Here is a 25,310-nt window from a genome sequence, read left to right as displayed (position 1 = left end):
TAATCTGTGCCTGACTTGTGACAAAGTGTTTCTTTGAAACTCATCCCATAAATTGAAGCAAAAGCCAACAAGGCAATGTGTTTTCAGTGAACTTACTTAAAATGTCTTTGGCAGTGTGTTTATCCGGAACATCACTTGGATCGCTGTATCCAATCTTATTGACAGCATAAACACGGAACTGGTACTCTGTACCCTCCATCAGCCCCGTTACCACAAATTGTGTAGCCTGTAAATTCTTGGGTAGATTGCATCTGACCCAGTTGTCTGTGTCAGCTCGTTTTGATTCCACTAGATAACCAATGATAGGGCTTCCCCCATCATATGCTGGTTTGCTCCATGACAGGCTTATGGAATTACGAGTAGTATCAACCACTTTTGGGAAAGCAGGTGGGCCAGGAGGATCTGGGAATCAAAACAACATAAAGTTAGCATACCAAATGCTGCATGATAATATTTGGAAATAACAATGGAAAATATCTGAGACTTTTAGCTTACATTGAGGGTCACGAGCATACACAGCTTTAGACGGTGCGCTAGGCTTGCCAGGTCCAGCCTTATTCAATGCTATCACCCGGAACTCATACTCTGTTCCTTCTTGGAGTCCAGTAGCTTTAACAGTTCTTTCAATGACAGGCTTCCTGTTTACTTTTGTCCAGTTAAGAGCCTTCGTTTCACGCTTCTCAAGTATATAACCAGTTATTGGGGATCCACCATCACTAGCTGGCGGCTTCCAGCTAACAGTCATAAAGTCTTTTGTTACATTGCTAATTACTGGTGGATCACAAGGTCCGGGCACATCTGTGGAGATTTATTTGAAAATTACACTCACATTCTTAAGTATAGACAAAAACCCAGTGATTAATGAAACTATTCCACAAAGCACTTACCATACGGGTTCTTAGCAACTGCAGGTTCAGTTAAGATGGGGTCTCCAACACCGTATTTGTTTTCAGCACAAATGCGGAACTGATACTCATGTCCTTCTATCAGTCTCTCCACAGTGCAGCTTGTAATAGGTACATTGGCACTGACTTGGGCCCAGTTAGGTCTGCTTGTTTCACGCTTGTCTACAATGTAGTTAGTAATTTCTGAACCTCCATCTTCCAAAGGAGGCTCCCAAGAAAGCATTGCACGATCTGCATACATATGTTTGACTTTGACAGAAGCTGGTGGGCCAGGCTTATCTAGAACAATTAACATCACATTGTTATAGTTCTATCTCTTGCTATATAATTTAATTATAAATGTGTTTATTAATAGACAGTCAGTCTTTAGCTTACCAAGTACTTTAAGCCTAATGGTTGCTGACTTTGATCCACTTGCATTTTCAGCAGTGATAGTGTAGTCTCCTGTTTGCTTCCTGTTAACACTGAACAACTCAACTGTAGCAAGATTTCTCTTTGTGGTGATCTTAAGACCTTCAGATGGCTTTAAAACTTCTCCTTCTTTCTTCCAGGTGATTGCTGGCATTGGCTTGCCATACACATTTGCCTCCAGGCGCACATTAGTTCCAGCTTTTACTGTAAGCTGTGATTGCATAGACAGATCCAACTCTATTCTGGGAGGAACTGAAAGGAAAGAGTCCAAAAGTTAATTGATCTAGTAGGCGGTGAATGTCTCGTTCTTCACATGAGTGTTAGTTCCCAATATGCACAGACTCCTTCCAGAGCTATCAAATGCTTTTGTATTCCTTACCATTTTCTGGATGAATGGTCACTGGATCAGAAGGTTCTGAAGGTCGACTAATGTTAACTGCTGTCTTGGCAATTGCTCTAAATTGGTACTGAGCATTTTCTTCCAAACCAGTCACAGTGTACTCTTCCTGGGGTATTTGATATGGAGTTGTATTGCACCGAACCCACTTATCACCAGGTAATTTGCAAGCCTCCACAAAGTAGCCAATAAGTTTGCTACCACCATCATGCTTCGGTCTTGTCCATACCAGTGATGCAGTACTCTTAGTGACATCAATAACTTCAGGTTTTCCAGGGGGATCTATGGCAAATAAAAACATATTGAAGTATATTTTTCAAAAAAGAACTAATACATTAAAAAATGGCTTTAACATTACTGGATCCTATTTACTGCATACCTAGACAGTGCAACCAGAGTGATGTCATTATAAACAGGAAAGTATAAACAGAAGGGCAAACTAAAGATCATAAGTTGCAGATATATTGAAAATTATCATAAAAACAGTCTGTTGCAAAGTATTGGTATGGGTGGCTTACCAACTGGTGCTCTTGCTGTGACAAACTCAGTTGGTTTACTAGGTTTACTTGCTCCAGCTCTGTTCAATGCATAAATTCTGAAAGTATACTCAAGACCTTCGATGAGGCCCACACAAGGGTATTCTGTGGAGCGCACAGCGGTGTCGTTAGCTTTCACCCACAGTAAACTGTTTCTTTCTTTGCGCTCAATGAGATAACCAGTGATTGGACTGCCTCCATCGCTATCTGGTCTATCCCAAGCAACAAAAATGCAGTCCTTATTGACCTTGGTAATACGTGCATTCTTTGGTTCACTGGGAACATCTAGAAAGGAATATGAAGATAGACATCAATTGTGTGTTTTCTAGTAGAAAGTTTAAATAGAGAAATGCTGCTATCAAAAACTAGCATACCAAATGGGAATCTTGCGATCATCTTGTCAGAAGGAAGCGGCTCAGAAATCCCAAAACGATTTTCAGCACGAACACGGAACATATACTCTTCTCCAGGAATCAGTTTTCCAATTCTGCAGCTTGTCTTTGTGACAGAAGATAAAGCTGTTACCCAGTCTCCTCGGCTTACATCACATTTCTCAACTACATAGTTTGTAATGTTGCTGCCACCATCTTCAAGAGGTATGTGCCATGAAAGAGTGCAAGCATCAGCATCTATTTCAGAAATATCAAATGGAGGCTGTGGCGGACCTGGTTTATCTGCATGAGAAAAGTATATCAAGAAAAAAGGGATGAAATAAAAGGCAACCACTGGAATATAGTAAAACCAGCTTTGTATAAAGCTGGACTGAAAAATAACCAAATGGAACATACCCATGACTGTCACTTTGATTTTCTGACTATCAGTACCAGAGCTATTTTCTGCAGTAAGAGTATAAAAATCAGTATCTTTTCTTGTTACATCCTTAATAATAAGAACAGAAGACTTTTCTGCTTTATGCACAGCAAGGCGACTGGATGTAACTACATCTTGATCTCCCTTCAGCCATTTACAGACCGGCTGAGGCTTCCCATATACATGAGCTTCAATTCTCAGTTTCTTTCCAGCTTTAATGTGAACGTGATCAGGCATCAGAATTTTAGGTGGGACTGTAAAAAAAAAAAACCACACACAGAGGCAAATAAGTTCAACTTCTTTGACATATTAATTAACTTTTCTTATTTTTTCATGTGAAACTTCTCTGCTTCTCTCTTAAGTGGAATCATCTGTATGAACAACTAGAAATTCTTTATTTTAGGTTCCACTTATGGACAACTTCCGTTTATGCAGGTGACAATATCCATTCCAGTCTTACTTCTCTATTATTGTACAGTTTATAAGAGAATATTTATGACTTTGGATTGCCTTCACACACATTTATGTAGAGATTTGTGCACTACTAATGCACAAAATATAATTTCTCTTTTTATCTGAAACCTGTTGCTTGCTTATTGCTGACCTTCTACAAGAAACATTCAGAAGAAAATGGAAGTTCTTACTGAGATAAACCTGCTTGCACAGTCAGTCTTTCTGTATCTTTCAATTATTTTTCTCCTACTTCTTCTTTTGCACAAAATCAAATTTTTCCCAAAAAGAAACTTGGCAGCATGTTTGGTGTACTTCCTTCCACTGGCTACTTTTCATTCTGCTGTTCCTGTACCTCTCTCTTTTTCTTCCCATGTCCCAAATTAAGAAGATTCTACTCATCTTGCCCTTACCCTACATCTTTCTGTGCCTCAGAAACTCTGCCACCTTAAATAGGCTAACCTGTCCTCCATGATTTTTGTTTTAGATTCCCAATCAACCTTATAATATAAACCACTTATTTTCTCTTACATTAAAATAAGCCCATCTTTCCAATTTATCTCTCAAACTACCAGTCTGACACTTCTTCTCTTTCATTTAAACCTAATTGAAGGTATTTTAAATTTATTTATTTATTTCTCCCTAATTCTTATCTCTCAGTTCTAACTGCAACTGTACCTGAAAAATTATTTAATAATTCTGACTTAGTGGTCAACTCTCATTTTTTCCTGACCTGTTAAAATATTCAGTGCAGTTAACCATAATCCTCCAGATAACTCCGTAAAGCAAACATCTTTCTGTGACTCAAAAACCTGTATATCTCACTCATTTAATTATTGAAGCACTATATTCAGTAGTATTCAAATTGTTACTTACTGAGTTGTTCTTTAATTTCATATTCTCCTGTAGCTTCTATTGGCAAACTTACTCCTACAGCATTTCTAGCTGCCACTCTAAAGTTGTACTTCTTTCCCTCTTTCAGACCAGCCACAACAATGGAGAGATCTTTAACGACTGAATACTCCATCCAGCGATCTGCTGGTTGATCATGTTCTTTGTAGCTGACAATGTATCCGTCAATCTTAGAGCCTCCATCACGCAGTGGTGGCAGCCAGCCTAAAGTAGCACTATTCTTTGTAATTTCAGTAACTTCAAGTTTTCTTGGTGGATCAGGTTCACCTTTAAGGGGAAAAAAGGAACACATTAAACACTGAATTTCCAAGATTTTCTTACTCTTGAATATTGGATGCTATCCATGCAAATTCAAGAAGAACAATATATAAAAGATGGAAACTCGTAATAATTTCAAAGGTACTATATTCATTGATCATATTATTTGAAAGAAACTGATACAGACATACTAATGTTTATACTTGATTAGTTAGCAGCATTGTTCCATTTAGAAGCAGTAACTCAAAAATGCAAAAATCTGCTAAAATTAGAGAAAAAGAAACAGAAAACATCCATGGAGGCAAACATAAAATATACATAAAGGCACACTCACTTAGAGGATCTGATGCTAGAACAGGTTTTGGTATGTCACTTGGAACACCTGATCCATATTCATTCACTGCTGTTACTCTGAAGTAATATTCATTTCCAGGCACAAGGTTTGCTATTTGGAAACTAGTTTTCTTTAGTTCTGCTGTGACTGTTGCCCATGTCTTCCTGTCAGCTTCCCGTTTCTGCAGGATGTAATGAGTCACTGGGCTACCCCCATCATTCTCTGGAGGTGCCCATGAAAGATGGCAGGACATCTTGGTGACATCTGAAACCTTGAAGTCTGACACAGGTCCAGGAGTATCTATGAAGAAATTTCAATTTATGTTAGTATTTTCTTCTTTAATAAGTTAAAATTAAAGGGGATCAACAGTTGTCTACATGGAGGGGGTTAGTGTTAGGTGATACAATTATGCTCAAAAACTGTTGCACCTGAGGATAATAAACATTCCTGCAAGGAACATCCAAAATAGTTTTAGAATTGTCTTGAGGTATTTCTCTCATTACTTACCCAGAACTCTGACGTTCACAAATACAGCCTTTTCTCCAGCTGCATTAACAAGTGTCAATGAGTATTTGCCAGAGTCATCACGTGTGGAATCGGGAATGACACAGAAGGCCATAGTGTCAACCAGATCAACTTGTCCTTTTCTGATAACATTATCAATACCCATTCTCCTCCAGGTGACTTTTGGTGCTGGGCGACCCCTCACAATGGCAAAAAGTCTAATAGGGCATCCTGCTCTGACTGTGACTAACTTTCTCATGCTGGCATCCAGCTCAATCTCAGGAGGTTCTGAAAGACAAAGAAATAAAATGCAAGTTTTGCACATTAAACAAAATAAGCATAAAGAAAATAAAGTGTTGTATGTAAACACCCCAAAAGAAGATGGGAAAACCCACCAAGTATTTCTTTGGGAGACACAGCTTCTTTCAATTCTGCTGGTCGGCCAAGGCCAACCTGGTTTTGGGCAGAAACCCTGAACTCATATAATTGCTTCTCATCCAGGCTGGTAGCTGTGAATTCTGTATGAATAACTTGAGCAGCAACATTGCATCGTTTCCATCCTGCTTCAGGATCAGCACCCTCAACTTTTGGTCTCATTTCCACAACATATCCAATAATCGGAGCACCACCATCATACACTGGTTTTCCCCAGCCAAGGGTTAAGGAAGTCTTTGTGCTATCAACCACTCTCAAGTTTGTGGGAGGACCAGGTGGTTCTGCAAGACAGTAAAAATTACAGATTAGAACACAGCTGTACAGTTTAGCAATCTGTTAACATTGAAATAATACAGAAAACCACAGTGGGATTTTACCTATTGGGTCTTTGGCTATTACAGGTCTTGATGGCAAGCTTGGTTCTCCAAGTCCGACTTCATTTTCAGCACTGACGCGGAACTGGTATTCGTGACCAGGGAAGAGATTAGTAACCTTCTTGCGTCTCTCTGGGATTGGGGTTTTAGTAACAGGAACCCATCTTAGTGATCGCTTCTCTTTCTTCTCTAAAATGTATCCTGTAATTGATTTGCCACCATCATATTCTGGTGGATTCCAAACTACAGTCATCTCTTCTTTGCTGACTCTTGTGACATCTGGAGGATCGGGGCGTCCAGGTCTATCATATTTTGTTTTTGCAATAATTGGATGTGTTTCTGTTGGTGGACCAGTGCCCATTTTATTCTCTGCACGCACTCTGAATATATATTCATTACCTTCAATGAGGCGTGTCACTTTGGCATAGTTTGTTAGGACAGAGGAAGAGAATGTAGACCAAACCATACGCTTGCTTTCACATTTTTCCAGGATGTAGTTCTGTATTTCACAACCACCATCATCTTCTGGAGGATCCCAAGTAACAGTACATCTATCACTTGAAATGTCAGTGACCTTCAAGTTTCGTACGGGACCTGGTTTATCCAAGACAATAACAGTAGCATATGCTACAAAGCTACCAGCTGCATTAGTTGCTGTAATCACGTATTTCCCACCATCAGTGCGCCTTGATTTTGTGAGAACAAACTTAGATGTTTCAGAAGTGTTTTCAATACTGACTCTTGGAGATCTGGTGAGATCTGTGGCATCTTTATCTTTTGCCCATACAACTTCAGGCTGTGGTTTTCCTCTGACTCCAGCCTCAATTCTAATTGTGTCGCCTGCTTTCACAGTTAGAACCCCACTTAACTTCAGATCTAGCACTGGTTTCTGGAGATCTTCCTTCACAACAACTTCAGCTGTTTTTACCCAGTTACTTTCACCGGCCTCATTCTTAGTTTGAACTCGGAATTGGTAAATTTTATTTTCCACACATTTATCTACCATGTAGTGTGTTTCCTTAATGCTGCCTTTGTGAACTCTTTCCCATTCATCTGAATCTTTCAGTTTTCTTTCAACATGGTAACTCAAATTGGGACTTCCGCCATCATAATCTGGCCTTCTCCATTTCAGGTATACAAATGTCTTTCCTTTCTCTGCAATGTGAAGATTTTCTGGCTCTCCAGGCTTGTCAATAGGATTGATAGCAAGAATAGGAGTCTTGGTCTCAATGCAAGGACCTGGACCTATTTTGTTCTCTGCACAAACTCTGAAGAAGTATTCACGGTTCTCTACAAGATTTGCCTTTACTAATCGCTTAGTAATATCAGAGGAGACAATTGACCACCCCCTCTGATTCGGCTGACGATATTCTACTATGTAATTTGTAATTTCAGAGCCACCATTATCCGCTGGACTCTCCCAAGAGATCATACAAGAGTCTTTTGTGACATAGCTTATTTTCAGGTTCTGACATGGTCCAGGTCTGTCAAGTACATTAACAATAGCAAAAGCTTGAGCCTGTCCACAGCTGTTTTTAGCTGCTATTATATATTTGCCATGATCAGATCTTTTGGCTTCCTTCACTTGCAGTTCAACATTAGGTAGGTCATGAAGCATTTCAACATGCTTTTCTTGGACTAGTACTTTGCCATCTTTAGACCATGTTATTTCAGGATCTGGTCTGCCTTTTACCTTACCAGTAATACGTATTGTTTGACCTACTCGGACAGTAATTAAGTCTCGACAGGTCACATCTAGGCTTATTTCTGGTGGAGAAAGAATATCTTTTGCAAGTACAGTTTCTGGTAGTTCTCTTGGTTCTCCTTCTCCCACGATGTTAACAGCTTTTATTCGGAATTTATATTCATTTCCTTCTATTAATCCAGGTACTCTGAAAGCACACTGTCTAATGAGTTCATCCTTATTAATCCTATTCCACTGTGTAGTTCCACTTTTCTGACATTCCACAATGTATCCCAGAATTGGGCTGCCACCATCCTTGAGGGGCTTTGTCCACACAAGATCAGCTGATTCTTTAGTTTTGTCTTTTAATTTTGGATTTATAGGTGGTCCAGGAGGAGTGATAGGACGTGATGCTTTTATTGGATCAGAGCTTGGGGATGGTTTGCTTAAGCCCACCATGTTTTCTGCAAAAACTCTGAATTCATATGTGTTGCCTTCGAAAAGACCGGTGACTCTGTATTTCATATCAAGTATAGGTGTCTTATTGACACGCACCCATTTACCAGATGCTTCCCGACGTTCGAGTATATAACCAGTTATTGGAGTTCCACCATCAGATTTTGGTAGGGTCCAAGACACTGTTGCAGCATTTTCTGTAATATCATAAACAGTTGGTTTACCAGGTGGGGATGGTGGATCAAACATGTATTTAGCAACTGTTGGTTCTGAATCCAGAGGTGCACCAATGCCTATCTTATTTTCTGCACGGACACGGAAAATATATTCACATCCTTTCTGCAGTCGTGGAACCTTAATTTTTGTGTGACTTGTTCCAGAGCTAACCACTCCCCAAGTTTCTTTCTTTGATTGACGCTTCTCAACAATATAATTTATTATAGGACTCCCACCATCATCTTTAGGAGGGCGCCAAGAAATAACCATATGTTCTGGTGTTACTTCAAGAATATTAATAGGACCAGTTGGTGGGCCTGGAACATCCAAAACTGTAAGGTGCAGAGCCACAGTTTTGCTGCCAGCTGCATTAGATACTGTGAGTAGATATTCTCCTGTATCTTTTCTTACACAGTCTTTGATAGTAAGCACAGTTGAGTAATTGTCAGTCTCAATCTTGTATTTGCCATCTGGTTTAATTTCAGTGTCATCAGTAACCCATTTTGCTGTGGGAACTGGCACGCCTCTCATAATTGCTGGAAGGCGCACTGTGGTTCCAGCTTTAACAACAAGACCTTCAATTAACTTCACATCTAGATCCACAGATGGAGGTACTGAAATTAGAGAAAAATGGAAATTAATTTTTCAGGGCAAATGCTTATAGAAAAAGAGAAAAAAAATCAGTGAAAAAACATGAAAAAACAAAAATTACCTAGTTTTTCTTGACACTCAATTGGTATAGTTGTATCTGGAAGGCTAAGACCAACAATGTTTTGAGCTCTCACACGGAATTTGTATATTTTTCCTTTCTGTAGGCCTGTAACAACACAGTCTAGCATAGGGACTGTCTGGAACTTTGTCCATTCATCTGCACCATCTTCTTGATATTCCACCAAATACCCAGTTATCTCAGCACCACCATCACGATCTGGTCGATTCCAAACAAGGGAAACTTCAGTCTTGTCAACATCAACATGATGCAGATTCTTTGGTGGCCCTGGAGGATCTTTTGAAACACAAAACCAAAATGGTTACTAGGATGAAAAATCTACGGTACCAGTGTATCATGTTCATACCAACAGGACAACCTCAAAATTACCAAATCCCATATAAAAAAAAATCAAACCATATAACTGAAAAACACTTACGCAGTGGATCTATAGCTTTGATAGGCTTAAGTGTTTCCACATATGGACCTCTACCATACTGATTCTCAGCTGCAACTCGGAAGAGATACTGAGTGCCTTCCATCAGATATTTAGCCATATGACTGCGTTTCTTGGAGGATGATGAGATGGCTACCCACTGTGCAGAAGCTACATCCTTCCTCTCCACTACATAGTTGGTAATCACAGAGCCACCATCATCTTCTGGTTCCATCCAAGTGAGATAGCATGAGTCGCTTCTAACATCACTGACATTCAGATTTCTGGGCGGACCAGGCTTATCTAACATTGATAAAAATATAATCTGTTATTTATTTGGTAACTGAAGCATTTCTTTAAAAACATTGTAAATTTCAAGATAAACTATATTATGTTTTATGTTGTTTTTAGTCCTTTTTCTATTTTTTATATTTGCATAAAAATAAAAATATAACTTGGTTGATAACTTGGTTTACAGATATTTTCCAGAAATTCCTTTATTTCCTAATCTTCAGTTATAGAGTAAAAAGATGTTGTATAAAGGGAAAACAAAAAGATTACCTAAGACCACAACTTTTACTGAAACAGTCTTTGAACCAGCTGGATTTTCAACTGTCAGGGAGTACATCCCACCATCTTCATGGACAGTGTTACGGATTTCAAGTTTACTGCCAACTCCTGTAACTTCAATATCAGCCTTGGGTGAGACCTCATGATCTTCCTTCTTCCAAGTAACTTTTGGGAATGGAACACCTTTAATAACAGCACTAAGTCTCAGGGTATCTCCAGCTTTTACATGCTGTTCACGGGCCATATTAGCATCAAGTATTAACTCAGGAGGTTCTGGAATCAAAAATACAAGTTTTTACAAATGAGGAAAAAAAAGGTCTGTTCTTAGGTTAACTTATCTGATTTTATTAAACTCACCAAGCCTGTCCTTTACTTCTACTGGATCAGGAACATGCGCTGGATCAGATTCACCTGCTGCATTGACTGCCTTGACCCTGAATTTATAGGTTAATCCCTCAGTAAGACCAGTGACTTTGTAGTTTGTTTCAGGACAAGAATCTGCTGTAAGATTAGCCTGTTTCCATTCTTCATCTCCAACTTTCTGAAATTCTATAAGGTAGCCAATTATCTTGCCATTTCCATCATGGCGTGGTGGTTGCCAAGATAAATCAACTGAATTTTTAGTTTTATCTACTGCTTCTGGATTAACAGGTGGACTTGGTTTTGCTGTTATAAAAATAAAACAATAAAGAAATGGGAGAGAAAAAAAAGAAACCATTAGAATAATTTTTAAACTGAAACTGAGTGCATTTAAAATTCAATGAGAAATGAAATGTGATACTTTACCGATTGGATCTCTAGCGAAAATTGGCTTTGATGGTGGACTAGGATCACCAACACCAATTTCATTTTCTGCTGAAACACGGAATTCATACTGACAACCTTCAAGAAGATCAGGTACTTTGAACTTTGTACCAGGGAAAATTGGGTCTTTGGTAGCTTTGACCCATCTTGTAGCCATTGTTTCCTTCTTTTCTACAATGTAGTTTGTTATTGGCTTGCCTCCATCATATGGTTTGTTCCAAACCACTACAGCAGAGTCTTTGGTTACATCCTTAATGATTGGTTGCTCAGGTGCATCAGGAACACCTGGGGTGAGAAGAAAAAAAGAGTGTATGAGCACTACAAACAGATTAAAGATTGGAGTATCTAAATAAAATTGAAAACTAAAAGCTTACGGAAACGATCCTTGGCTTTCATCTCATCAGAGATGAGAGGATCGCTTATGCCATAAAGATTTTCAGCATAAATTCGAATTTGATATTCTCTTCCTTCAAGCAGCTTGGGAATTTTGCATGTTGTCTTCACTGTCGCAGATGTAACTGGCATCCACAAGTCTTTGTGTGTATCCTTCTTCTCAATTATGTAATTTGTAATTTCACTGCCTCCATCATCTAATGGAGGTTTCCAGGAAACAACCATATGATCTTTAAAGACTTCATCAAATATAACTGGGCCTACTGGAGGTGATGGGCGATCTGTTTAAGAAAAAATAAAGCATACCCATGCTTTTTTTATGAACTTCACAAAACAACATAGATTAAACACTGTCAATACAGCAAATACAGTATAAAATTAGAAACTTGACAGCACAGTTATAATAAGGAATCAAGACTTCAGGGTTATTCCTCTGTAATACATGTTTGACATACTGGAATTAATTCCTCAATGCTTAGAAAGTATTTGTTGATTAACATTTTTTACAGTGTTGAGATTCTCTAAATGCATGTAGAGAGATTAAATGATTCATGCTGAATAAACAAATTCAGAGTTAAATATGTGCTTAAAAGAAATAAATAGCTTTTTAGTATAACTGAGAAAGCAGTAAATTGAATTATTGTAATAAAGAGCAGATTTCAATACTTAAATTTTATAAAAATCAATGAATTCTAATCACCAATAAAAATCACATACAATATTGTTCAGTAAAACCTACCAACGACATGAACTTGACAAAATCCTTTTCTTGATCCTGTGCTGTTCTCTACAGTAACACAATATCTGCCTGTGTCTTCACGGACAGATTTTACTATCCCCAAACAAAGAGTTGTAGGAGTTGTCTTAATCTTTATTCTGTCATCTTCTTTCACAACAATATCATCCTTTAGCCAAGTAACCTTTGGTGCAGGTTTGCCTGAGTAGCGTCCAGTCAAGCTGAAAGCTTCACCAACTCGGACAATAAGCTTGTCTCTAAAGTCAAGGTCAAGTGTGGGAGGAGCTGAAACACAAAATACACAAAGCCCACAAATGTCAGCAATATTATATGAAAAAGTAAGGAATCAGTAAATGTAATTATTATTTTCAAAACAAATATGAAAAAGAAACATACCAATTTCATCCTTGCACGTGATTGGTTTAGTGCAAAATGATGGCTTGCCTTGCCCCACAATATTGCAAGCACTCACACGAAACTCATAGGAGTCACCTTCTTTCAAGCCTTCTACAGTGAATTTCCTATCAAGCATTTTCTCCTTTGTAACTTTGTGGAATTTGTCTTTTCCAATGAGGCGGCTCTCTAGAACATACATGGTGATATCTGAGCCTCCATTATATTTTGGAGGGTTCCAAGTTAGTGTAACAGAGTTCTTGGTAACTGCTTTTACTTCCAGGTCTTCTGGACGGTCAGGAACGGCTGTGAATAAAGTAAAAATAAGGTAGATTCATTTTTCTTCATATTCAGAATCTTCCTTGTGTATTAATCTCATATGAAAGCTCCCAAACAAAAAAAAATTCTTACTTATCGGATCTCTAATGAGAATCTCTTTTGTTGTTTCTGTGAAAGGACCCATGCCAATTATATTCTCAGCTGCAATTCTGAAAAAGTAGGCTTTCCCTTGAATGAGTCCCTGAATAGTAGCATTCTGTCTTGTAACTGTGTAGGTCACTGGAGTCCAAGCTCTGTGGTCAGATTCACGTTTTTCAATTACATAGTTGGTAATAGGAGAACCACCATCATCTTCTGGAGTAAACCATGACAATTTACAAGAGTCATTAGTTAGATTCTCTGTAAGGAGTGGCATTCCAACTGGGCCTGGCACATCTGGAAGCAAAGGAAAAAATGGAGTATTGAAACATACATGCTGAATCTTATGAAACTGTACTTGTTCACAAGCACTGAAGCTGCTATTTACCTAGCACATCAACAATAATTGTCTTCTTCCTCTCACCACCATCATTTTTAGCAAGAAGAGTGTATAAACCCTGGTGACTCCTTTTGCAATTCCTGATGACTAAAGAAGAACTAATAGCTGTTTCTTCAATTTTGGCTTCTTCTGGCAAAGCTTGCTCATCCCTGCTCCAACTCACTGTTGGAGGTGGTTTTCCTGAGACATATGCTATGATCCGAATTACTCCTCCAGCATGAACAACAATTCTGTCCCTGACACTTGCATCCAAATTAATATCAGGAGCCACTGAGGGAAGAGAAAAAAAAAAGTCAATGACTTCCTTTTCTTAATTTGTGTTAGAGATACTAAGAATGTCAATCAAAATGATAAATACCAATTCTGTCCTTCATTTCAATAATGTCTGTAACTTCTCCAGGCTCTCCGATGCCAGCAGCATTTACTGCTCTAACTCTAAATTTATAAAAACAACCTTCTTTTAATCCTGTCACAACGAACTTGGTTCCTCTAATTTCTCTATCTTTTACCTGGAAAAAAAACATCGTAATCAGCAAACATCAAGATACCATCAATTTCTTTGCAGAGTTTGAAACAAATCTGACATTAGATATTATTTCAGATTTACAAGAAAGCATTAAGAAACACGAAAGTATTAAGTGTACATGGATGTACATGGATCTAGCTCACACAGAATTCATCAGAATTTTTAAAAGAAATATATCTCATGGACCTACAAGCTACTCTAAAGATTCGTCTTTTTTCTAACATATTCTAACATAGAAGGTTGTTAGAATTATCTGTTTAGCAATTACAATAGTCTGGTATCAGAAGAATTACATATATTTTTGGACACGTCAACTCGTATAGGCGAGAGCAACAAAAAAAAGGGAATTAATTTATTTTCTTTTCAAAATTCAATAGAAAGTCTCTTTACCTGGAAACAGTATAGAAAATATGGGTTTTACTTAAAATGAACCCATGTATTTATGGAGATACAAAAAATAGCCAAGGTGTGCACCAGTTAGATTTTCAGTAATGCACTATTGAAAAAAATTAGGAAAATGTAGAAACATAGTAGTTGTAAACACTTTGACATCATCTGATACCACTGAGGTTTACTTATCTGACAGTTCTAACTTGGTCTTCTGTGTTTTTTAATCACATATTACCTACATATTTTCTGACATCTTGAAATAAAAATTGTAAAATTCTATATCTAGTATTCGCAAAATAAACTTCATGTTGAGGAAGGACAAGCTTTGTCTGGTATTTTAAACATACAAAGATAATTATGGTACAAACTTTTAGAAAATAACTTGAATAGCAAAAATTTTTAAAGAAATTTTTTCTGGAGCAATTCATATTGATAGACACAGAGAGAAGTGCTGATTCTGCAATGGTTTTCCACCTACCCGTTCCCATTCTTCCTTTCCTTCCTCTTTAAACTCAACAATGTAGCCAGTGACTCTAGAACCACCGTCCTTTACTGGTGGAGACCACTCCAAGTCCACAGAAGACTTTGTCCAATCAGTAACTTTTGGTATAGGAGGGCCAGGTGGGGCTGAAAAATATCATCATACAGCATTAAAATGTATTATATGATGTTATTTGAATACTTTCGAATTTAGAAAAAAATAATTTAAATATTTACCAATGGGATCTCTAGCAAGTGCTGGGTCAGATGGCATGCTTGGTGGGCCAACACCAGCCGCGTTGATAGCTGACACACGGAACTGATACTCAGAGCCTTCAATAAGGCCTGTAACCTTGTATGAAACCCCCAGTGCCATAGGCTTGATAGGATCTCGGTTAACCCTGGTCCATCTCTTTCCAGTGGTCTCTTTGCGCTCCAGCCAGTAACCAGTAATAGGAGAGCCACCATCATGTTCTGGTTCTTCCCAGTTTACTGTCATTGAATCACGTGTTATACTGCTAACTGTTGGCTTGTCAGGAGGTCCAGGCACAGCTAAGGGAAAAAATTCACACATAGCTTGTAAAAAAATATGCTACAAATACATGGAAATAGCTAGAGTGCAGAAGAGCTATGCACTCACATGGTCACCATTGCACTAGGCAGTTAGCCATCTGCACAAGATTTCTTTCCTCATTCAGTTTCTCACCCCTATTCAGGTACATATAATTCTGTGAAAAATGAAACATCTTTCCTCTAGATAAAAATTGTCAAAAAATTTTTTGTCCTATTTCTGGATCACTACCTCATTTTAGTGCTCAGCTTAACACTTGCTGTTTTAAGAACCATTTTCTCTTGCCAGCCTAACAATCCTCCTAGGTCTGAGCTTTTCTGTATAACTTATCTTTCAAAACTGAAGGTAGGAAATTGATTCTTTCTGGTCCAAGACATCAATAATGTCCAAATACAATAGAATAACTTGAATCTTATCAAACAAATGTTTACTTGTGTATTTAAGCATTAAAAGTATTGAAATTGTGCTTTAATATAACACAAATAGGCAGAAAAATATTTTAAGCGCTATACATGCTTTTAAGAACCAGGTACTACTGCTAAAACTCTTCAAGCTATTCTATAAAACTTAGTAAAGAGAGAAAACAGCAGTGGTATTTAACAGATGCTGTATGCATACCTGCACATGGAAACAACGGACATAACTTGAAAGCTTATTTCTACTTACTGAAAAGATTTCGTGCTGTTTCTGGCTCACTGTCCAAAGGTTCTCCAATACCATATTTGTTTTGTGCCATAATGCGGAACACATATTCATGGCCTTCCATCAGCTTGGGAACAGTGAATATGCATTCCTTGGGCTCATTAGTAACAGCCACCCATGTCTTCCTATTTGCTTCTTTTTTCTCTATAACATAGTTTGTAATCTTAGAACCACCATCATCTAATGGAGGAAGCCATGATATTGTCATTTTATCAGCCAAAATGGATTCAAATTTAATAGGTCCTACTGGAGGTCCAGGACGACCTACAAGATACGTTTTAAGAGAGAATAATTAATCAAGTATCAAATGCATGCTATCAATTAATGTAATTGTAAGAGTTCTTGATATGTACCCAGAACATTCAGGCGCATCTCCTTTGAAGCAGTTCCCAGGTCATTTACAGCTGTTATAGTATATAGGCCTGTATCATTTCTGCGAGACTGTTGGATCAATAAAGTGCAAGTATTTTCATCAACGATCTTGTTGACATGTTGATCATACACCACTGGTGATTTGTCATCTGGTTTCTTTGGAGGAGCTTTTAGCCATGTTAATGTGGGGAAGGGTACACCCTTTATCTTGGCCACAATTTTAACATCTGTTCCTTCTTCAACTTCCATAAATTCTTTCAGCTCAATAGATGGTGGACCTACAACAAAATGTTGAAAAAATAGTATACAAAAATACTTCATAATTTTAAAATGGAATTTGTATTTCTAGTATCGCTACTTACATGTCTGGTCTTTGACAACAAGTGGGCCAACAGTGGCTGAAGGTCTGCTAGGACCTGCTATATTTACAGCTTTGACTCTGAATTCGTATTCTCCACCTTCTACAAGATCCTCAACAGTAAACTTTGTTTCTTCCACATCACGTCTGTTGCATTGCTTCCAAGACTCTTTCACTTCTCCAGTACGATCCCAGCGGAGACACTCAACATTATAATGTGTAACAGGAGCTCCACCATCATTCTTTGGTGGTTTCCATGTCAGGCTCACTGTGTTCTTGGTTACAAGGCCAATCCTCAGTTTAATAGGCGGATCAGGAGGATCTTCACAAACAAAACAGAAGAGTGAATAAATCCAGCATGCAGTACCATGTGGTTTAAAGGATTTGTTTGACTTTAATTTTACTTACGGATTGGATCTCTGGCTGTGGTGCGCTGGATGGTTTCTGCAGGAGGCCCAACTCCAAAACGGTTTTCTGCACGTACCCGGAAGAAATACTCTTGGCCAGTTATGAGATCAGGTACCACAAAGGAAGTACTGCCACAGTTAGGATTGACTTTAGTCCAGGCCTTCCCATCAATATTTCTCTTCTCTATAACATAGCCTCTGATTCTATCTCCACCATCATCATCTGGCATCTTCCATGAGAGTTTACAGCTACCTCTTGTAATATCACTTACTTTAAGGTCTTTTGGTGGACCAGGGACATCTGTTGAGATAAGAGCACAACAGACAAAATTTTACTTAAGTATTTAGAAAAATAAGACTAAACCCTAACATTTGGATACTTCAGTATATGCAAGCCATACCAAGCACATTGACTCTGACATGCACTGTCTTTTGTCCTGCTTTATTCTTTGCTGTAATACTGTATCGTCCAGAGTGACTTCTGTTGCAGTCAGGGATGATAATCTCTGAACGTGTATCAGTTGCTGCCACCTGCGTATTATAAGAGCAAAAAGAAGTTATAGAGCAAACTTGATTATTTATGTTTCAAAAATGCAACAATACTGAGGTTAAAAGTATAGCTTGCTTTACCTGAGCTTCTTCAGGTACATTATGACCTCCCTCCTAGAAACAAATGGAAATAATATAAATGTAAAAGGGAATAGGCTTAAATGTCTAGAAAGAGGTGTAGGAAAAAAACCTATTACTTTTACTGACCTTTGCTGCTGTTTTTGCTTTTCCTTCATACTCCCAAAATGTTTTTGGAACTGGACGACCTTTGATAACAGCTGGGATTTTAATTGTTGTGCCAGCACGACAAGAGAGCAAATCCTGTGCTCCAAGATCAAGGAAGATTTCTGGTTCCTCTGCAAAAATATTTAAATATATAAATTTTAAGAGCTACTGAAAGCAAAATCCCATCATCACTGAGCTGAAATCCCCCAGAAACGTGGAATGCATGCTCATGTGAGAAAGGCTGGACATACAAAAAGGAAACTGGGAAGTATACAAATAGAAAAACTCATTGCTGTAAATTTTTCATAAAATAAACAGTATTTCATTAGTATGTATGTAGGTGCTCATCAGTTTCCTGATGGAGCATTCCCTGGCAATGGGCATAATAATGAAACTTTCAAAGATGTGTGTCAGTCTTTTGTTACATTCTTGTATAATTTTTTATTTTGTTTTGACTTTGGCTTGCTTGGCATCCTTTTTGGACATTCATAGCAGTAAGTGGCATTTACATAAAAATACTGAAATCAGTTCTTGGAACTCTTACCTAGAATATCTTGGATAGGTATCTCTGATGTTGCAGGACTTGGTTCTGATTCTCCAGCAGCATTTACAGCTTTCACCCTAAATCTGTATTTCCTGAGCTCTTTCAAGTTGGGAATAACACATTCGCAAGTAGGAAAGAGTTTGTCTCCTTCATTCACCTTCTTCCAATCAGTACTACCTTCATCTTGCATTTCAACAATATATCCTTTTATAGGACTCCCACCATCCTTTTGAGGAGGCTTCCATGCAAGTGCTACAGATGATTTGGTTTTGTCTTTGACCTCTGGGCATGATGGTGGACCAGGCACAACTGGTAAAACAAGATCAAGTAAAAATTACCTGAGTGTTAGTGTCTTCCTATATTTTTCTAGATAGGTTTCTAAAAGAATGCAAGTATTTTCATTTCTGTACCTGTATATAGAGTATAAATCCTGGAATGTGCATACTGATTATATATATTCCCTATGTTAGCAAGGGATACTTATGTACAAGGCAGAAGTTTATTTGGCAATGCCTACACTGGTGTTATTACAGTATTAGGTACATAAAAGAGGTAAAAAGTTAAAATTAAAGCTAATTACTTTTAAAATTTTAAAATCAGAAACTTTGTGTCAATATATTCTCTTAGGTTTAATGCAAACAAAACCTTTGATTAGTGTTAGTACATTAATACTTCATTATTAATAATTTTCATTAATAAATTTTAAAAAAGTAGTAGTAACACAGTTTTTGTTCTGCTGTGATACAGTCCTCTAAGAGAGTCATACAAATAATATACTTACATATAGGATCTGCTGCCAAAGCTGGATCTGATGGTTCACTGGGAGGGCCAATTCCAGCAAGATTTTCAGCCATAACTCTAAACTGGTATTCAACACCTTCAGCCAAACGAAGCACATTGTGCTCCAGACCTTTTACTGATGGTTTTGTTACAGGAGCCCTGTTGACACGTGTCCAGTAGACACCTCCCACCTCTCTCTTCTCCAACCAATAGCCAGTTATTGGGCTGCCACCGTTGTCCAAAGGAGGCTCCCAAGTCACCAGCATAGATGATCTGGTGCGATCCAAAATTTTTGGCTTTCCAGGAGGTCCAGGAAGACCATAGGGATCCTTAATGACAACTTTTTCGGAGAGGCATTCATCACTTATTCCATATTTGTTTACAGCCCGGACTCTAAATTGGTATTTTTCATTTGTTGCAAGATTCCATACCTGAAAAAGAGGACTTAAATCAATACTTGGCTGCTTTCAGAATCAACTTATTTGGATTTAAGCAGAAGTATTCACTTCAAATTCTATCTTGCAATCAGACTGATGTACTTATGTTTATGTACTACATAGTTCTATGTGATGTCCTAAGAATACTCTTATTTCATGTGCATAGGACTGAACATAAATAAAAATGTCATCATGTTTGTTCTTGCAGTTGGTAAAAAAAAATTAATAATTCTGGAAAATGGAAAGGAAGGTGTCTTCTCTCTAGTTCAGCTGAGGTTAAATAGCAAAAATGAACAATTTCTTTTGTTTTGTCACATAAGGGATAAGACAGATGCATGGATGGGAAACATTCATCCAGTAATTCTGGAGTCTAAATGGAGCACGAGCACAGGTACTTATGCAAGTAGCAGTTTCCATTAAATATGAAGTAATTTTATTTTTATGCATACTAAAGTATGTAATAAAAATATTTTATAAATTACCCCATATCTTCTCTCAACAGCGCCTTTGGAGACTTCTTCCCACTCAGACTTCTTCTTACTAGCATCACGTTTTTCAATAATGTAATGGGTAATTTCACTACCACCATTATCAAGAGGTGCATCCCATGTTAAATAGCATGATTCTGCTTTAATATCAGAAACAGCAAGATTTCTTGGTGGAGAAGGACGATCTGTATGAAAGCAATAGAGCATGGAACTACATTAAAAAGAAGGCAAAGGCATTTAAATAGCTGTCATTTTATTAAAATGTTGCATCCTTACCATACACTTCGACATGCACGTTGCGGAATGCAGTGCCAAGACGATTGGTAGCTCTCACAGTGTAAGTGCCTTTATCACCCCTCACTGCTGCAGGAAGGGTGAGTTCTGTTTTTGCATCAGTTCTAGATACTTCTTCCTTGCTTATCTTAAGTGCATCGGATGTTTGGTCAATTAAAACTTCATTCTTGTCCCATTCAATCTTCGGCATTGGCAGGCCTGTTACATCAGCAGGAATGCTAACTGGTTCTCCTGCCTTGACTTTGATAGTATCTCCTCTCACAGCCAAACGCAATGTAACCGTTGGAGGCACTGAAAGAAGGAAAGTGACAGAGTGAAGATGGAGATGAAATAGAGAAAGTGCCTTGAAGTGTTCTAAAGATATTTATATGGATTTATTTAAAGTTGATATACCTTCATCATCTTGTATAACTACATTGAGGGGCAGGGATGGCTCGCTTTCTCCAATCTCATTGACAGCTTTCACACGAAACTCATACATATGAAGTTCATCGAGTTTTTCAACGAGAAGAGACGTTTTTGGACAGAGCCTTGCATTAACTCTCTCATAATCTTTTGAATCGTGTCTCCTCTTCTCAACAATATATCCTAAGATGGGACTACCACCATCACTGCGTGGAGGCTTCCAGTCAAGAGTAATGGATGACTTTGTCCTCTCTGTGTACATGAACCTCTCAGGTGCTGTTGGAGGACCTATTAATACAGATAAATTACAATAAGAAAAAATTAAAATTCCAGAGAATTTTAAATCATAAGAATGCAGTGGCTCTGGCCTTTTAAAACCATAGTTTTTACATGCAAAGAATCTGAGTATGATTGTGGCTCGTATAAAGTTTCTCATGTATGTGGAGAAAAAAGTAATAAGTAGTGTCTCAGTAGGCACCGGTATTTTGCTATGTAAAGAACTACACTAGCTTCAGAGAACTGATTCAGAAACTTGACTGAAGTAATGAAGCTAAGGTAGATGCCTACCCATGTAGTTGAAAAATAAACACACTTTCTGTATAGAAGGAAAGACAAAAATATTGTCTAATTAATCTGCCATTAATTTTTTTTCTTTTTAAAAACCCGGCAAAATGAGTCATCTTACCTAATGGATCAACTGCAAGAATGGGTCCTATTTCCACAGCTGGACCAGTACCAAATTTGTTCTTGGCACTAACGCGGAATTTATATTCCTGCCCTTCAATTAGACCTGTAATATCACATTTAGATCTATCTGTGTCTACAGCAAGTCTCCATGTATGCATTTTGGCATCCTTCCTTTCAACAATGAAGCCTATGATATCACTGCCACCATCATCTTCAGGATCAGACCAGTTAAGCAAACACATCTTTCTGTTTGTGACTACTGGCTTTAGGTCAAGGACTGGTCCAGGGACATCTGAAAAACAAAATCAAACAAGTAAGGTAAAGCCTACACTGACCAAAAGAAACGCTTGTTTAATTTGAGAAAATATTTTTCTTACCAAATACTTCTACTCTGGTTCCTGCCGATTTTGAACCACTGCTATTGGCAGCAGTAATTACATATCTTCCATGGTCTTTTCTCAATGCATTCTTAATGGTTAACTCAGATTTTGTGCCAACATTTTCAATAACAACTCGATCTTTGTCTAATTCCCCCTCGTCTATAGCCCATGTAATGGTAGGAGCAGGACGCCCTGTCACAGTAGCAGGAATTTTAATAGTCTGTCCAGCCATGACCTGAATGCCTGCTTTCACAGAAACATCCAGCTCAACAGTGGGAGGCTCTGTGGAAGAAAGAGAAAAAGCTCATTAGTTGGAGGGAGGGATTCAAACCCACCTTTTAAGCATCTGGGCATTTCTTAAAAATAATACAATCTCAATACCTTTAGGTTCTGCAACAGTTGCGGGTTCAGTTTCCCCAGGTGGTCCTTCTCCAGCTGCATTGAGTGCAGTAACACGGAGCTTATAGTCTGCACCTTCCCTCACCTCTCCAACAGTAAACTGCAGGACCTTAATGGGTTTTGCTGTGCAGCGTGACCACTCATTCACACCCATCAGTTGTTTGTACACATGGTAACCAGTGATATCTCCACCACCATTATACACAGGAGGTTGCCATTCTAGCTCAATGGAAGTTGCACTTGTGTCAGCAATCCTTGGAATTGGAGGACCAGGTGGCACTATAAAAAAATAAATAAATAAACAAACAAATACGTGTAAATAAAAGTTAAAGAATCCTATCTTGCCAACTGTCTGCTATTAGCGTCTCCTAATCCACTTACTTATTGGGTCTTGCGCAGTTTTTGGATCTGATGGTGGACTAAATTTACCAGGGCCAGCTGCATTTTCAGCACACACTCTAAAGATGTAAGTTAAACCTTCCAACAGTCCTTCAACTCTTACTTCCAGAGCATTCACAAGGTTCCTGTTGACCCGAGCCCAATGAGTACTATTGATTTCACGTTTTTCAATCCAGTATCCTATGATAGGGCTGCCATTATCTTTTGGTTCATTCCACTTAACCAGCATACTGTTGCTGGTTACATCTTCCACATCAGGCTTATTAGGTGCATCTGGTGGAGCTGAAAAACAAAAAGGTGGTTTTGCCATCATTGCTGTCTCTTCAGAGCTTATTGAAAGCTAAGAGAGCACTATGATATAACAAATTACTAATTTTAATTCATAGTTTTTCTGTTCTCTAAGAGCCTTTGATTCCTAAAGGTGATCAGTAAGCAAATTTGCAATGGTTCTCTTTTTTGATAAGAATACTAGTCTATGAAGCACAAAGAATGTCACTATTCAGATGTTAAGTGTTTTAAGGGTAAAGTTTTATGACAGTCATCATCATTCTTATGTGTTTACCATTGAAATTAGAGTATTTTTGATAGTTGTCTGTATTTCAATGGTTTAAAATGTGCAATAATTATCACATAGCTCAAGTTTCTTCTGGGAAACATCTGCACAGATAAAGCTGAGTATTCTAACAGTCTGATAAAGTTTCACACCTTGTTTTCTGAAAATGTTGTTTTTCAAAATTAAAACTTACAGAAAGGATCTTTAGCTGTCATTGGTTTTGAAACACATGGTGGTCCTGCTCCAACTCTATTTTCAGCAAATACACGGAATAGATACTCTTTTCCTTCAATCAGTTTTGTTACATGGAATTTGCAATGCCTGAGTGTTGAACTGACAGTGACCCAGCCCATTTCAGCTTTTGTATTGTCTTTCTTTTCCAGTACATAGTTTAGGATTTCACTTCCACCATCATCAAGGGGAGGCTCCCACTTGCAAAGGACAGAATTTTTCCTCAAATCTTCAAATACAAAGTTGACTGGTGGCCCAGGTGTATCTGTTAGTAAACCAAGAAAAATGATGAGTACTCAACTTGCGCACTTCCTACCTAATACTCGGAACAACTAGATGTTTTGAGGACATTCTTTACATACCCAGCACATTGACTTCACATGAGGCTTTTGCAACTCCATGATCATTTTCTACTTTAATTGTAAATGTGCCATGGTCTGCTCTAATGGAGTCACGAACTGATAGTATGGACTCTCCTTCCTTGTGGTTGTCAACACTCATACGTTCTGGCAGTGAAAGTTGGAAAGGTTTCTCTTCTTCAGCTTCACCCTTCTTCTTTTTAGGTGCTGTTACTCTCTTTTTGATATCCTCTGGTCTGATAACTTCATCATTCCTCAGCCAAGTAATAGATGGATAGGGTGACCCTGAAATATGTGCCTCAAGTATGATCTCATCACCTCTCTTCACCTCAAGGCCAGACTGTAGGTTTGCAGCAAGGAAGACTTTTGGAGCCTCTGTAATAACAAAGAATGAGAAATGAAGCGTAGAATCTTTCAATATGTCTGAGGATATATGGCAATTAATACAAATGATCTAATGAACAATTCATACCAATAGGATCCACAGCTTTCACAAAAGGAGTAATCCGAGAAGGCTCACTGATGCCAGCAGCATTCTCAGCACGAGCACGGAACTGATACTCCTTTCCTTCCTCAAGGCCTTTCACCGTGTAAGTTAGTAAGGGTACCAGATAGTCATTGCATCTCTCCCACCTCTCTTTGCCCTTAGCAAGCTTCTCTATTATATAGCCCATAATCTTGCTTCCCCCATCAAACAGGGGTGGTTTCCATGTAAGAGTTACTGATTTTGATGTTGGATTATGGACTTCAAGGTCGACAGGCGGATCTGGGGGCTCTGTGAAAGAGTAGATCAAAAGAAGGATCATATGAGACAAGAGAGTATGAAGATTTTATTTAAAAATCAGATTTTTAGATTATTTAACAGAAAGACAAACTTACGTTTTGGGTCTTCTGCAATGATGGGGTTTCTTAGTTCAAGATAATCACCCCCTCCAATCTTATTGACAGCTTTAACACGGAAGTAATATTCACAGTTTGGGATAAGATCTTTGACTTGCCATGAAAGCTTATTTTCACCAGACATGACTGGGATATATGTTTTACGACCAGCTTCCCTGCGTTCCAGAACGTAATGCAAAATAGGAGTACCACCATCAAAGTCTGGAGGCTCCCAGGATACTTTGCAAGAATTCTTGGTTACTTCGCTTGCCTTGATGTCTTTACACTGTCCAGGTGGACCTGTTTTAAATAAGAATGAAGCAATTAGTTAATTAAATAGATGTGGAAGTGTATT

General features: G+C 38.2%; 1 protein-coding gene across 1 annotated transcript in view; it reads right to left on the bottom strand.

The window, feature by feature from the left end:
- Positions 1-25,310, bottom strand: part of TTN (titin) — a 234,957-nt gene that overhangs the window by 50,866 nt on the left and 158,781 nt on the right. The window contains exons 222-267 of the mRNA XM_077181862.1: positions 24,956-25,255; positions 24,549-24,851; positions 24,080-24,451; positions 23,680-23,982; positions 22,916-23,215; positions 22,517-22,813; positions 22,133-22,417; positions 21,754-22,047; positions 21,057-21,356; positions 20,646-20,954; positions 20,364-20,554; positions 19,446-19,875; positions 18,665-18,973; positions 18,103-18,251; positions 17,977-18,009; positions 17,748-17,877; positions 17,348-17,647; positions 16,944-17,261; positions 16,563-16,859; positions 16,174-16,473; positions 15,174-15,488; positions 14,935-15,083; positions 13,899-14,049; positions 13,529-13,810; positions 13,135-13,437; positions 12,727-13,029; positions 12,334-12,615; positions 11,576-11,875; positions 11,184-11,486; positions 10,755-11,063; positions 10,389-10,670; positions 9,831-10,130; positions 9,395-9,688; positions 6,330-9,296; positions 5,913-6,233; positions 5,521-5,805; positions 5,014-5,313; positions 4,386-4,688; positions 3,038-3,313; positions 2,624-2,923; positions 2,232-2,534; positions 1,696-1,995; positions 1,281-1,568; positions 888-1,184; positions 496-798; positions 97-402 (exon numbers count right to left, since the gene is read on the bottom strand). Coding sequence (XP_077037977.1) covers positions 97-402; positions 496-798; positions 888-1,184; positions 1,281-1,568; positions 1,696-1,995; positions 2,232-2,534; positions 2,624-2,923; positions 3,038-3,313; positions 4,386-4,688; positions 5,014-5,313; positions 5,521-5,805; positions 5,913-6,233; positions 6,330-9,296; positions 9,395-9,688; positions 9,831-10,130; positions 10,389-10,670; positions 10,755-11,063; positions 11,184-11,486; positions 11,576-11,875; positions 12,334-12,615; positions 12,727-13,029; positions 13,135-13,437; positions 13,529-13,810; positions 13,899-14,049; positions 14,935-15,083; positions 15,174-15,488; positions 16,174-16,473; positions 16,563-16,859; positions 16,944-17,261; positions 17,348-17,647; positions 17,748-17,877; positions 17,977-18,009; positions 18,103-18,251; positions 18,665-18,973; positions 19,446-19,875; positions 20,364-20,554; positions 20,646-20,954; positions 21,057-21,356; positions 21,754-22,047; positions 22,133-22,417; positions 22,517-22,813; positions 22,916-23,215; positions 23,680-23,982; positions 24,080-24,451; positions 24,549-24,851; positions 24,956-25,255 — 15,642 coding nt within the window. The remainder of the gene's footprint in view (positions 1-96; positions 403-495; positions 799-887; positions 1,185-1,280; positions 1,569-1,695; positions 1,996-2,231; positions 2,535-2,623; positions 2,924-3,037; positions 3,314-4,385; positions 4,689-5,013; positions 5,314-5,520; positions 5,806-5,912; positions 6,234-6,329; positions 9,297-9,394; positions 9,689-9,830; positions 10,131-10,388; positions 10,671-10,754; positions 11,064-11,183; positions 11,487-11,575; positions 11,876-12,333; positions 12,616-12,726; positions 13,030-13,134; positions 13,438-13,528; positions 13,811-13,898; positions 14,050-14,934; positions 15,084-15,173; positions 15,489-16,173; positions 16,474-16,562; positions 16,860-16,943; positions 17,262-17,347; positions 17,648-17,747; positions 17,878-17,976; positions 18,010-18,102; positions 18,252-18,664; positions 18,974-19,445; positions 19,876-20,363; positions 20,555-20,645; positions 20,955-21,056; positions 21,357-21,753; positions 22,048-22,132; positions 22,418-22,516; positions 22,814-22,915; positions 23,216-23,679; positions 23,983-24,079; positions 24,452-24,548; positions 24,852-24,955; positions 25,256-25,310) is intronic.

Source organism: Agelaius phoeniceus, chromosome 7, assembly GCF_051311805.1.
Source record: "Agelaius phoeniceus isolate bAgePho1 chromosome 7, bAgePho1.hap1, whole genome shotgun sequence".
NCBI classification, from domain to species: domain Eukaryota; kingdom Metazoa; phylum Chordata; class Aves; order Passeriformes; family Icteridae; genus Agelaius; species Agelaius phoeniceus.
Note: the sequence above shows the minus strand (reverse complement) of the source record. Positions and strands in the feature narration are given on the sequence as shown.